This window comes from Ambystoma mexicanum, chromosome 11, assembly GCF_040938575.1.
Source record: "Ambystoma mexicanum isolate Mex_15411 chromosome 11, UKY_AmexF1_1, whole genome shotgun sequence".
NCBI classification, from domain to species: Eukaryota; Metazoa; Chordata; class Amphibia; order Caudata; family Ambystomatidae; genus Ambystoma; species Ambystoma mexicanum.
This window is the reverse complement of record NC_090934.1, coordinates 1273812042-1273826599: the sequence shown is the minus strand read 5'-3', so window position 1 is coordinate 1273826599 and position 14558 is coordinate 1273812042. Positions and strand designations below refer to the sequence as shown.

The 14558-nt window shown below is 49.3% G+C and overlaps 1 protein-coding gene across 2 annotated transcripts in view; it reads left to right on the top strand.

Annotated features, from left to right (window-relative positions):
• KTI12 (KTI12 chromatin associated homolog) overlaps window positions 1–14260 on the top strand; it is a 298251-nt gene extending 283991 nt beyond the window's left edge. For both annotated transcript variants that reach the window (XM_069624748.1, XM_069624747.1), the window contains 2 exons: window positions 11170–11241; window positions 13943–14260. In XM_069624748.1, coding sequence (XP_069480849.1) covers window positions 11170–11241; window positions 13943–14083 — 213 coding nt within the window. In that variant the 3' untranslated portion in view covers window positions 14084–14260. The remainder of the gene's footprint in view (window positions 1–11169; window positions 11242–13942) is intronic.
• The last annotated feature ends 298 nt before the right edge of the window (window positions 14261–14558 follow it).

Below are 14558 nucleotides of genomic sequence, written 5' to 3'. Positions count from 1 at the left end.
GGGCCCTAGGAGTTCTCCAGCAACGACGGCCGTCCTTTCGGAACTTCGGAGGCAAGCAAGGTGCCTCCAAGGGATTCAACAGTGGCTCCTCTACGTACCGCCCCTCGTCGCAAGAAGCCTATAGGGGACGAGGCAAGTCGGGTGGATCCCACCGTCGTCGCCAGGGAGGGCAAGGCGTCCTCCAAGCAAGAATGAACCGACCGTGGCGTCGGGCACCCCGGTGGGACGCCGGCTGGTGAAGTTCGTCAGCGTGTGGGAGTCCATCTCCACCGACCGTTGGGTGCTGGACGCCCTGGCCCAGCGGCACGCCCTTGAGTTTCTAAAAAAGTGCCCCTGCATTCCTCCCGTGGCCAGGAAGGAAAACCACGCCCCTCAACTACTACTGGAGGTAAGGGCGATGCTCAAAGGTGCCATCGTGCTCGTCCCGAAGAGGCTCCGGGGCTCCGGAGTATACTCAAGGTACTTCCTCGTGAAAAAGAAGACCGGAGGATGGCGGCCCATCCTGGACCTGCGACAACTGAACAAGTACATCAAGGCACAGAAGTTCCGGATGCTCACCCTCCATCACGTGCTGGGACAGCTGGAGGAGGGCGAATTCCTGTCGTCGTTGGATTTGGAGGATGCATACTTCCACATCCCCATTCTAAAAGGACACCGAAAGTTCCTCAGGTTCGTGGTCCAAGGACGGCACTACCAGTTCAGGCCCTCCCGTTTGGATTGAAGTCGGCACCCAGGGTTTTCACCAAGTGCCTTGCACCAGTGGCGGCGCGACTGAGCCTGCAGGGGATCCAAGTCTACCCCTACCTGGACGATTGGCTCATCTGTGCAGGGACGAGGGAGCTTGCTGTAGAACACACAGCGAAGACCGTCCAGCACGGACCTGGGGTTCTCCATCAACTTCCCGAAATCCCACCTGGTCCCCTCACAAGTCGCACTGTTTCTGGGAGCCAAGCTCGACACAGTGGCGCGTCTGGCCTTGCCGTCGGAGGAAAGGACAAAGGCCATCCTGGGCAAGGTGCAGCGTCTGCTGGCCACGGACGTGGCCAGGGTGAGGTCCTTCAAGTCCCTCCTCGGGATGATGTCCTCTTGCATATATCTTGTGCGCCTGTGCAGGCTTTGGATGCGCCCTCTACAGGAGTTCCTCGACGCCCGCTGGATCCAAGCAACGGGCAGCTTCGAGGATAGGATCCCTCAACGAGACCTTCCAACGAGAGATCCGGTGGTGTGGCACCCACGCTCATCTGGCAGCAGGGACAGACTTTCAGACCCCGGCCCACCAGGTAACGGTGACGACGGATGAGCTTCACGCAAGAGGCCTCTGGCTCCCTAAGGAGAAGTCGCTCCACATCAACATCCTGGAGCTCCGTGCAGTGTTCTGGGCCCTCAGGTTCTTTCTCCCGTCGCTCAAGGGCAAGGTGGTGAGGATCTTCACTGACACCACCACCACAATGTTCTACATTAGGAAGCAGGGCGGAACCAGATCCCCTGCCCTATCCAAGGAAGCCCAGGATCTGTTGGATGTTTCTGGTGCCGTTTCATCTGGCAGGGATAAAAAACACCATCGCCGACTCACTCAGCAGAGAGCTGCGCTCGTGCCTTGAGTGGGAACTACGCCAGGAACAAGCGGATCGACTCTTTCAGCGATGGGGCAAACCCCAGATTGACCTGTTTGCGACGGCGATGAACTCCAAATGCCAGAGGTTTGCCAGCAGGTTTCCCCAGCCAAGGAGCATGGGCGATGCCTTCTCGTTCCCCTGGGACGGCCTGTTCCCATATGCGTTTCCTCAGTTGCCGTTGCTGTTCCGACTCATCAACCAGCTCAAGAGGTCCCGGTGCAAGATGATCCTCATTGCACTGGCGTGGCCGAGGCAGATCTGGTTCCCGGACCTTCTGGACTTGTCAGCGTCCCCACCGGTCAAGCTGCCGACGGACGCAGATCTTCTTTCCAGAGAAGGAGGTGCCATCCTTCATCACGACCCGGAGTTGCCGAACTTGCAGGCCTGGCTCCTGCAGCACTAGAGTTCGGAGGGTACGATATCCCGGCTGACTGCAGAGAGGTTCTTGCAAAGGCCAGGGCGTCCTCAAGTGCTACGGACATAAGTGGAAGAGGTTCTCTGTCTGGTGCCGTGCACAGAAGATCAACCCTCTACGGATTACGGCACCTCAAGTGCTATCATACCTACTGTTGCTGGCCAAGGCTGGACTAGCTTGCGCTTCCATCAAGGTACATCTGGCGGCGATCTCCCGATACACCAGAGCTACAGGACGGCCGTCCTTGTGGTCTCATCGACTGGTGAAGGAATTTATGATAGCAATGTTCCGATCGTTCCCGCCGTTGAAGGCTCCAGCCCCAGCGTGGGAGCGCAACGTGGTGCTGACCAGGCTCATGGGGCCGCCATTCGAGCCTTTGCATTCGGCTCCTTTGAAGTTCCTGTTGTGGAAGACCGCGTTCCTGGTAGCCATCACCTCCGCACGACGCGTGGGAGAGATTCAGGCCCTATCCTGCATGCCCCCATACTTGACTTTTCATGATACGAGGGTGGTGCTGAGGACGCACCCCTCCTTCATGCCCAACGTGCCGTCGGACTTCCATCTTAACGAGCCCTTGGTGTTACCAGTTTTCTTCCCGTCGCCTTCGCCTCGGCCGAGAGGACTTTGCACTCGCTGGATGTAGCTAGAGCGCTTAAATTCTACGTGGACCGAACAAAGATTTTCGGAAGAAATCACAGCTGTTTGTGAACTTTGGACCTGTGAACCAGGGGAAGGCTCTCTCAAAGGCTTCCATTTCCAGATGGCTCTCCGGCTGCATCATGCACTGTCACCGGTTGGCAAACCGACCGTTGCCCGGCCGTCCGGGAGACCATTCGACCAGAGCGATCGCTGCTACTATGGCGTTCTTGTCTGGTGTGCCCCTGCTGGACATCTGCAGGGCTGCTACCTGGAGGTCGACGCACACCTTCACGAGATTCTACTGCGTCGACCGGGATTCCAGGGAGGAGTCCAGAGTCGGCCAAGCAGTGCCGCGCAACATGTTTGCCTGAAGGTGGGCCTGTTGGGGAGGTAAGAGTTGCTTAATGTTGAGCCTTTGCCACCTCCCCTGATTGTGCATGTGTGTACTGCTATGTATTCTTATATTCATGAGCATGTGAATCCATGCCAGACCCCATGCTGGAGAAGGAACAAGTTACTTACCTGTAACTGTTGTTCTCCAGCATGGGTCTGGCATGGATTCGCATGCGAACCCTCCCTCCTTCTCCGCTGTGGCGCTTCACTTGGTCATACTGCCACTTTACGTGCTACCGAATCTGAGGATGGCTGCCAGGGGAGGGTCCTAGGGAGAGGACAATCATTGGCTGTGGGCAGAATGACCCAGAGATCAGTGATTGGTTACTACTAAGAAAGTCAGATCAGAATCGAAACTGATACTGATTTTTTTTTTCTTTACCGAGGATTCCCTGCCTGACGACGGGGAATATTCATGAGCATTTGAATCCATGCCAGACCCATGCTGGAGAACAGTTACAGGTAAGTAACTTGTTCCTTCCCCCTTTAAATTTAGTATAGGACATGGCCTCGGGCGTGGGAACACCCCGCTGAGGTTCTGACCTTCGGCACCTCCTCAATCCCTTGTTTCGCACAGACGGTGTCAGACCTGGCAGTCAGCGCATGGACTTTTAAAAAAAATGTTTATTTTAGCTTTCTGCTTGCTGCCTGTTTTTTTTCATTCTTACTTCACTTCCCTTTGGTGCCTCGCCTCCCCCGATGCATGTCAGCTGCAGGAAGCTTCATGAGATGTCTCTTGCGACCGCTCGTTCCTGTCCTCGGGCACCCACGCACTCGGTCTTGAGTGTTTGGGCCTGACCATCGCTGGGACACAGGTTCGGCTTGCAGCGCTCTTGGTCACAAGACATTGAAGAATCGTTTTTCGGGGTGGAGGGAGATCTTCCACACCTCCCCTCCTCCCTACCTTAAGGACTTTGACGCTGTGACCTCTCGTCAAGACAAGATTGGTCCTCTGTTTAACACAGCTCCGCAGCGTGGCATCCTTCCATGGGGGTCCAATGGATGGGGGTTCCTCGCATTCCAGATCTGGCAGGCCAGAGGCCTCTATGGCACTGTCTCCCAAGACGAGGAGTCTGAAAGCTCTTCCGGGTGTTCCGGGGGGAGACCTGAAGCCATCCAGGCTACCGGCTCCCAAGCTGAGGGGCCCTACCAGCCTGTCCTCGGACGGGCGATTAAGATCATCTTCTACTTCGTCCCCAATGGGTAAAGGATCGTCGAGTGCCACCTCAGAGTTTGTCCTCAGCTCAATCCAGCAGGCTATCGGCACAGATGCTGAGGGCGTCCAGCCTACCAGAGCTGGCTCTAAGGTCTTGAGTAAGGGTGTTTCGACTACCAGCCAGCGGGTTGAGGGCTCAGCGCCTACCAGAGTGTTCTCGGAGGTCGACTCCTCTACTTCGTGTGCACAACCCAAGCTGTATCCACCCCATGTCCCAGGCCTGTGTTGGCTCCGGGCCTTCGCGCCCTCCCGCATAGGGCATGGCGCAAGGCTTAAAAAATGTGCAGAGGCAAGTGAGGGGGCTTGTGGGACCGGCGGCCATCTTGGAATCAACTCAGAGCCTGTCAGTGCTTTCGCCTATTAAATGGGCTTTGTGGGATGTCTCCAGCCCCCTCCCCCTTGGGAAGCGGCAGCAGATCCTACTGTACAGGTTTCTGGTCTCCTCAAGGATACATCTACCCATTGCTGCCTTACAGTTAATGCACTAGGAATCTCGGCGCTTTCACCAGGAGCTGAGGCCCTGATCTTCGGTGGGCTGCCCCCACCCCCTCCCCAGGGAATCTGGCGGCTTGCGAGGAACGCTTCTTCAGATGAAGGGGCTCCTGAAGGATGTTGTTAAGGTCATTCCTCAGGTGGCGCCTGCCCGGCCTCCTCCTCTGGGTACTCCTCCCATGCCACCAGCACTACCGGTTCCAGTGCCGGTCCAAACCCGGGTCCGGACTCCACCAGTCGTCCATACCACCACCACCACCCCCAACCCCCCTCCTCTTCCTGTAACGCCAGCGTCTCCCCCTCAACAGCCATTGGACCTGTCTTCGGCTCCTGGGGGGGGTGAGAGGCTCCAGCACCTGTGTCCCAGGGCCCGGAGTCGTCTTGGGCTGTAAAAAAAAAAGGGGGGGGGTGGGGTGACGATGAGATGATGACGCCCAGGGCAATGAGCCCTCGGCATCGGTTAAGGCCTTTAATGACTGCCTTCAGGGCCTGGCGGAGTTCTTGGGAGGAGGGGCCCTCTGCCAGCCCCCCAAGAGTTGGAAGTGCTAGCAGAGTTCTTGGGTAAGCGCACCACGGTCTGGTCTGGCATCCCTCTCCAGAAGGATGTCCTGCAGGTGGCACAAAAGCAAAAGGTCTGGGAGAAGCCCAGGACCAACTCCCAGCTGAACAAGAAATGGGACAGTAGGTTCAGGCTGACGGATGGGGAGACAATCCTCCTGGCCTCCCACCTGCAGCTGCATTTTTCAGCGGTGGCTGAAGTCGCATTCTTCAGTGGTGGCTGCAGACCCCTTATATTCTAAACCATCATCTTTGTTGTCTTCCTCCACGGGAGCCACCTCCATTTGTCTCTCCAATGAGGACAAGGTCCTCAAGTCATTTGGAAAGTGTTGTCATTCTATCTCAGGACTGCATCTGCAGCAAACCACCTTCGCTGCGGCTAACCAAAAGCTGTGGTGGGAGCTTGCAGGATTTCTGCCCAACCTCCCTTTGTACAAGCAAGCCTGCTCCAAGGACGGTCTGGCAGACGCCCAGACCATTGCGCAGGACCTCATGGGGTCTTCGATCTCCCACATCGACACAGCCTGCCAAGGACTGTGGCTTGGTGTCGAGATGAGGACGGCTTGGATGCACGCCACCAAGTTTTCATTTGGCGTGCAGGAGCAGATACTTGATCTGCCTTTCAAGGGCATGGACCTTTTTCCTTCGTCAACCAATGATGAGTTGACAAAAAGAAAACCTCAACTCAAACTTCAGAGTCCTTAGCTATCCTGACAAAACCTGGACAGAAATCCTTCCCTCAGTCCCAGGGCAGTACTGAGTTCAAACGCTCACGCTTTATCCGGCTTCAAGGGGTTTCAGGACTGTGGTACACGGAAGCCTGACTGGTCGCCCAGTGACAACATGAGGAAGAAGCATTGCGCTTCTCCTCCTCTGCCCTGCCTCAGACTCCAAAAAGCAGTGACGTCAAGGTCAGGGAACACAGCTTGCCTGTGGGGGGGGGGGGCATTTGGCTATTTTCCAGGACTACTGCAAGCGTCTTTTCAGCAACTTGTGGATCCTATCGTTAGTCTCCACTGGCTTCAGTCTTCCTCTTCCTTGGCCTTTACCATCCTCTCCTCCATCAGATCGGGTCCCCAGCTCTTTTACAGAGGTCCTTTTGCTCTTGAAGATGCAGTCGATAGAACCAGTTACTCTTTCAGACAGGTGCTCTGGGTACTATTCCAGGATTTTTGCGGTACCCAAGAACAACCAGGCTGGCCTGAGGTTTTATTTATTAATTTATTTCAGTGCACAAAACCCAGAGGCATCTAGGTGCTAGTTACAGAAAGTGTGTGATGCATATTATAGTGCACACTGGGCAAAGATGCACCTATGGGTGTATATGTATATGTGTAAATATATATATATATATATATATATATATATATATATATATATATATATATATATATATATATATATATATATATATATATACACACACACACACACACAGTGGCTCGGCCTTGCCTCCTGGTGCGGGGGACTGTTACAAACATGTACAAGGCATAATAGACAAAATAGGTAAGCGAATACATGGTAGCACACTCGCCCCATGGTGCGGGGGGGAGAGGGTGCTTGATGCATGCGACTAGGCGAAAGATGGTATGATTGACGTCGCACAGATTGTTGGTGGCAGGATGGATAAGCAAGGTGTGCTAGGCTGCAAGATTGCAGGTTACTCTCCTGGCAGCCGGTTACAATCATAGGCTGCAAGTTAGCAGGTTGCAAAAGGCAGTGGGCTAAAGGACGGAAATTGTTCAGCATTAATCCCAAACACAAATGCAATGGTAAGGATATGAAAAGAGGGACTCTAAAGCGGGAGGATCTGTCGTGCCCCATGTACTGGGTCCAGCAAGGTGGTGAGGCATAACTCGCAGCGAGCTAGTGTAATAGTGGTAGTAGAAGTTGCAAGGCCGGAAAAGCCACACCTAAAGGGCTGGGGGCTATGTCAGCAGTATTAGCTAAAGGATAGGTAGACGAAGGAATTGAGATTTATTTGCAGGGCAAACATGTAGTGTGAGTATCGACTCTTATAAGGAAGTTGAGTGCTGCTGCAGTGATGAGAAGCCTGTTTGAGTGAAAGGTCACAAGATGAAGAAATTAGGCTGAGTTGGCATATGGATTGGATTGTAGGGGGGTGGAAGGTCAGGCCAGTTCAGGCTATGCTGTGCAGGGATTGCAGGGCGAGAATTGGCAAGCTACAGTGCAATCACAAGCCGATGCAGCTGTCTGACACAGCATACAAGGCTTAATTGGTTTTCCAGGATAGCCGAGTCATCCCCTTGTGCTGTTTTCCTGGCCTTATATGGCATTGTAGGAGGGCTGGCGTTGCCTTCCGGTTCGGCGGGGAGAGCTGGAGAAAAAACACATTGCAGCCAATAGGCATGCTTACTCTGGAGGACTACGTGATTCATGATGCATGGTCCAGGATAGAAGCCCTCCTGCATATCAATCTGCTCGAGCTCAGGGCAGTGGGCCTGGCCCTCAAGGTGTTTTTGCCTCTGGTCAGGGACAGGTCCGTTCTGGTCAGGATGGACAATTCTCTGCATGGAGGCAGTATCGATCGGGAATGGGCCCTGACAGAGGGTGTCTGGATTTCAGCAGTCCACCTCGCGGGGAACAGCAATGCAGAAGCAGACCAGCTAAGCCGTTTGGGATTCAACTCCTACGAGTGGGAATTGCACACCAACTCCTTGTTGCCCCTCTTCAAGTGTTGTGGGTTCGCGGACCTGGATTTGTTTGCATCTCCTCTGAATTCCAAGTGCCCCCAATTTGCTTCATGGGCAGGACAGTAAGGGGTCTCTGGGAGACGTCTTCCAGATTTGTTGGTACAGCGCAGGTGTGTTGCGTTTCCATCCACTTCTCTGCTCCAGTGGACCCTCTGCAAGTTCTGGGCATCGTGCATTGCAGCCTCATCCTGGTTGCCCCCCGCTGGCTTTCGAGACCCTGGTGCTCAGACCTGCTGTAGTTGCGCCCTCAGGGTCCCATGCACCTTCCGGTCTCCATTCGGACCCGGTCATGCTGGCGCTGGTAGCCTCATTCCTGACCAGCTGAGGCTTCAGCATGTTCAATTTTCATCGTTCAGCAGGCCAGAAGGCCCTCGACTCGGTCCCAGTATATGAGAAAATGGACTAGGGACTGTCATTGGGCTCGTGGCAAGGGTCTGGACCCCGTCACTGGTCCTTTGGATGACATACTGGCTTTTTCAGCACACCTGGCTCGTTCTGGAATTCAGGTGGATACTTGTCCCACCTTAAGTGGTTGTCTAGGCTTTTTTTTTTCTCCAATCCATAGGCTGCACCCTGTCTCCGACCTCAATGTGGTTCCTGCAGCTTTGCAGTGCAAGCCTTTCGACCCGATTGCCTCGGGACATCGGCTTGGTGACAATGAAGACAGTTTTAATGGTGGCTCTCAACTCTGTGCGCAGGATTAGTAATCGGCAGATGTTGTCTTTGTGCAAGCCCTTCACTAGGTTTCACAATGACAAGGCCATCTTGTGAACTCACCCTAACTTCTTTCCTAAGGTGGTCTCTCCATTTCCTCTGAACCAGGAGATCTGCCTGTCGGTGTTCTTCCCGAACCCGCAGTCAGAGGGAGAAGAGGCCCTTCATTCCTTGGACCTTGAGAGGGTACTCAAGTTGTATCTCTCTCAAACTAAATCTTTCAGGAAGGCCGAGGCATTGTTTGACTTTTGGGGGCTCCTCCCCAGTTCTCAGGCTTCCTAGGCTTCCATCACCCGTTGGATGGTCCAGGCCATTTTGGAGGCATATACGGCAATGGGCAAACCTGTTCCTGAGAGGATTCATGGCCATGCGAACAGAGCCAAGGCCATGCCCGTCACATTTCAGAACCTGCTTCTTGGGATGGTCATCAGAAAGGCGGCTACTTGGGCCACTCCGCCGGCCTTCTGTAAGCACTACCCGCTGGACACCAGCTCCAGGCGCGATGCAGAGTTTGGTCGGGTGGTTCTGAAGAACGTTTTTGCGTCGTCCTAGCGAGGCATGTTACCACAACTCCACCCTGTTCTTGTTCAGTGAAATCGCCCACAAGGATGCAGGAAAGGGGACGGGACGTATGAGTAATTAGCATTACTCACCGTAGTGACTAGAGTAAGCCTAGTCATAGTCTCCTTTCCTCCATACGTCCCACACGCCTTCCCTCACTAGTATACCAGAGGCTAATATGTAATGAGCATAGCCAGGCATCTATGTGTCCGATGTGTTCAAAGGGGACTGAGGTGAGACGCCAGATGACGGGGCCTCGGCGGGATGTTCACACTCCCGAGGCCGAGCCCCTGCACGCTATGTTAAATTTTAATATTTTGCTGACAAAGGTTCCAGTACCATCCCCATGTTGTAGGACACCCACAAGGATGGAGGAAATGGGACTATGGACTGAGTACTCTAGTCACTATGGTGAGTAACATTAATATATTAAATATTCTGTGTCCAAGTAAAAAAGAAAAGTAAGGTAATGGACTTTGCGCACAGTGGAACTTTAGTGAAAGAGAGGGGGGGTTTGTTTTCAAGAACCGTGACATTTTCAGTTTCCTGTTAATTGGCAAATGGGTATATCAAGATTCTTCTAGGTCATCACTGGCCAACACCATTTTATAGCATGTGGGCAGGCAGCGTCTGTACTGTTGATCTGTGCTTGGAGGATTTGTATTTTAGTTTGCAGGGTTGTGAATGTCTTAGTGTTTCCTATTTGGCTTCTTTTCTCACTTTGTATGGTGTGATCTCAACGCATTTGGCATTTTAGTTCTGAGGCTGTTCGTAAGGTGGGGGCGTGGCAAGCTAATGGTTCTCGTCCCATGGCTAGGTGCAGAATCGTATTCCTTTTCCGCACTTAAGTGGTATAAAAGTGCACCATGAGCCTGGTCCTCCTTTGTGTTGGGCGAAACATGCATTCCCTTGCCAAAAGAAACTAGCTGGGGAATAAGCTAAAGAGGATTTTGCTTGGCCATGCTGGAAAGATAGCTCCACAAATCAAGCGGTTGCTTTAGAGCTCCGACTACAACCTTGTGCCACAGGTTTGACCACCCACTGGCTGCAAATCCGTTCTTTATTCATCAACGGTCAAAAAACTAGGTACCAGTAAGTTATGCAGTCCCACCTGCCATTACAGCACTGACCAACGTAAAGAATCTGGCAGACGTGTTATTTCAAAGATGTGGGATTTAATATTATCTAGTCATGTCAGTGGTAGAAATACACGCGATTTCGTTTTAGTTCGAACCTTCAGTTCCGCATACCTTCAGTTCCGGGTCAAGAGGGAACTTGAAGGTATGCAGAGATCAGATAAAAACCGAAATATGTATTCCAACACATTTTTTTTTCTGCATCGTTTATAAATGATTGTTGATGCATTGGCTTCCTGAATGCAAACGCCAGTTATCAGATGTGCATTGCAAAGAACATTCTGTGGGAACCATTTGGAAAAAATATTTATTTCATGGGAATTAAAAATAGTATTTGGTATGTTGGATTGTAAACTCCTATTACTAGCTTGGTGTACATGTTTCATTTGCTTTAGCTTGAGAAATAGCAGCAATACTAACATCAGGCCCTCCTGACTAGAAGGGGTGGGAGTGTTGTGGCTGTAGATTTAGATGCCTGGTTTTATGTACAGTGAGAAAAAGGGGGTGCTATGGAGAAGTTTGATCATGTGATCCAGAATACAGAACACCAATCTGGAACTATCACTTTGATGTGAATTGCATGATCATGCATGCATGAAAATTATGGCTTAGTCCTCCATGCTTTAATTGAAGTCACACAGCACTCTCCACATATCATAATTATGTTTCCAATGGGATGAAGAAGTACACTTTTCTTTTATTCAAATCGTTGCAGGCTCTTCTAAATGCCCAGAAAACCAGTGTTCCGGGGGACTTGATTGTTGTGCCTGGTGCCAACGAAAAAATATCCTTTTTAATGACAAAGTTTTCAATATGTATTTAGTGGTATAAGTGATGACTGATTGCATAGTTGGGAGGATGAACACAATGCACGTGAGCATATATGTTTATAATTCTTTTAGTGTATATTTTGTTCATAACACATTTTCATGGTATATTTCCAGTTTGACTCTTTTTCAGTTATTCCACATCTAGCGGCTGACACAAATTCTATTAAGTTCTCATTTCATGTGTATGCTGATGAGTTACTGCTATTTCATTTTCCAAAAGTGTTTTTTTCTTTATCCATCCCAATCATTAGTATATCCGACTTTTTTTTATGAAACACTGGGTAGCACACTATCACCTCCCATATAAAAAAAAGTTTCTCTTGGCTCTTATTGGTCCTTCACTCTGCCATGATTTTTATCCATCGCTCAAGCCCAATTTGCTTTTTCTTTTGTCTTCCACATCTCATATAGTTCTCTTGGTTTTCTCAGCATCTTTGCAACATCATACAAATCTGCCAGCTTCTTGCCTTCAGCAAGACTAAGATATTCAACTGTCACCCTTTCACATCTCTACTATTGGTTCTCCCTCTTTCTTCCCCAATACCACACATCCTCCTTAAGTCGATGTCTTTAGTTTTTAGTACTATACAAATCTCATCCTCACTCTAGGTGGCTTATCATAGTCTGCTTAGTTTTCTATCCCCTTTCCTTTTTCTTGCTCCTGTATTTTAATGTAATGGTAGTCCAACTCCTCTCAATATATGTGCATTGGTTTTACTTTACAGCAAGATCCCCTTCAATATATAATCTTCTCTACCTCGGTTTTCCTTCCCTCTTAGTCCTTTTGCCTAGCATCAGTATTTTGGATCTTTGATTTTTTTATGTGCCTCTGTTTCGCAAATTTTGCTTTAAAATGAGCTACGTTCTCTTGCATTTCTATTGTAAGCCTCTTAAGCTCTCAATAAAATAAAATGTATTACCTATAAAATTGTGTAACTTCATTGTGCAAAGCCTTTTGACGTCAATCTCTCCACACACAAAGCAATCCTTTTTGAGGCTCACCCAAAACATTAATGTACACCTTGTTCTCACAGAACTGTATAGCATTGTTGAAGAATTTCTAAATGTTTTTCTATGTCGCTCCCCTATTATTGCTGAATTAAATCTTACACAGATTATCTGGGAACCTTTTTCTGGCAATTTTCCTGCAGAATCAGACATAAACAATGGAAGCTGTGACGAAGTGTGGGATTCAGTCACTGCTCCCAAGGGGGAGCCTTTTCCTATGAGCCTATGGAGGTGAGCCGCTATGCAACATTCCCCCTAGGGGTGGCAGTAAACGGGACCTCACAGGGAGAGATTACCCTCTTGGGAATAAAGACTCCCTTTCCAATGAGGATCTCTTTCCATTATCCTCAAACGCCCAATCCAACCCTATTCGTTGACTGAGAATTAGGCTCCTCTTACATATGTTATTGTAATATAATGACAGAAGAAAAGTAACTGCCTTGTACTGTGAAGAGCAAGAACAAAGTAGTGATAAAAATGCCTGTCTGTCAAACACTGAAATGAAGAAACTTGAGAGTATAACTCCTACACAAAGGAATGACTATCCTGAGAAGCTGGGGAAGCCCCAACATTGCATCATAAAAGTGGGAGGAACACAATAATGTCAGAACAAGACCCGGGAATTACAAACGAGCTGGAGACGTCAAACTAGCGACTCAGGGAGAACACTGCGTCACCTGGCTACAGGCGGCGTGAGAGCAGAAGTGCTGCAGTGTAAAAAGCGGGAAACCAACTAGAGGAAGTCAGTCTCACAGTTGTTAGTCCCAGGAGGGACATGCACAAAGCGGTAAGGAGAAACCCCAATCCGAAATGTGCTTAACCTAGAGCACACCAAAGACGGTTGAGTAGTAATAATGGTAGGGTCAGCCTAGGTTAGTTTTGGATGGAGGACAGACTTTTGATTGCGGACTTTCACGATTGACAACAAGCACCCTAGTATTCTTAGTTGGGGGGAAACTCTTGGGATAGGGAAAGTTAGGCATTTTTCTTTATTATTTTGCCCAACACCTTTTGAAAACAGCACCTGTTAGTCTGTCTCCTCCTTCTGATTGACCACAAAGTATATCATGAATACTTTTGACACTCCAAAGCAAGAACTTCAATGCAAGCAAATAGTGACTCTTTGATGAAGGAACAGGGAATATCATTCATAGCCACTAAATGTAGGAGTGATAAAGATTATTACAAAAGCTATAATAAAGGTTCAAATCTTTGGTTTGAAAATGTCAAAATAACATTGTGGGAAAGCCCTGGAAGCAATCAAGAAATTAAGATGACCTTATGTAATCAGAGCTTTGCGTGAAAGTTAATAGTTGATCTAAACGTTTGTATGTTCTTTCATATGGTTATGTTAAGCACCCAAAGCTTAGTTATTTAAAGTACATAGCCGTGTAACCTTTAATTTGTCTCTCTTAATTTGTTTTACAGAACTACTTCCCTGTTGCAGATTGCATTAGCATTAAGATTCTGTGCTGTCTCAGAAATTCTAAGATTTAAAACATTTGGGGATTTCTAGGAAAGCTAGTGCCTTTCGATTGGCCAGTACTGCTTGGTATTGGATATATCTAGTCAATGTCAAGGACTTTAATAGCGAATGGATCTAAACTTGAATGACACAAAGCAGTATTTCCTTAACATTGATTGCACATAGAGCTTACAAGAAACCTCGGCATGGCCGAGCTGCAGAAAGCGAGACGGCAGTTTATCAGTTACACCAAGATGCATCCCAACGAGAACATCTCACAAGTAGCCAACATGTTTGTGCAATATTTAAACAAAAGTATACATTAGAATGGGGAGAACTTGGATTACTACAACCCTATTGCTGCCTCACTTCAGCGTGGCAGAACTCGGAAATGCGTAAAAAAGGAATTTTAAGAAGTAAAAATGACATGTATTTTTAAATACTCCACCTAATAATGCCTGTGTTGTATTTTATCCAAATGAAATAAAAATCGCTTTTTTTAATCACGTTTTCTGTGCATTTGCTTCGTGAGTCAGGAACATATTTTGTTTGTCTAAGCACTCAGCCAGTATATTCTTGCTAAGAGCTGCCAGTTGGCTTCTTATGATTGGGTGCCTTCTAGCTTCAAATTGCAGCTAAATAATTTGGTTTCTCCAAATAAACAACTTCAACTACGTTTGAGAATAATCCTAGAAGAATCTAGATGGAACCAATGCAGGGGTTTCAATATGGCGTAATTGTGATGCATCATCATCCCTCCGGCTACTGGGTGACTTGTTGCATGCAAACAGGCTTTCAACT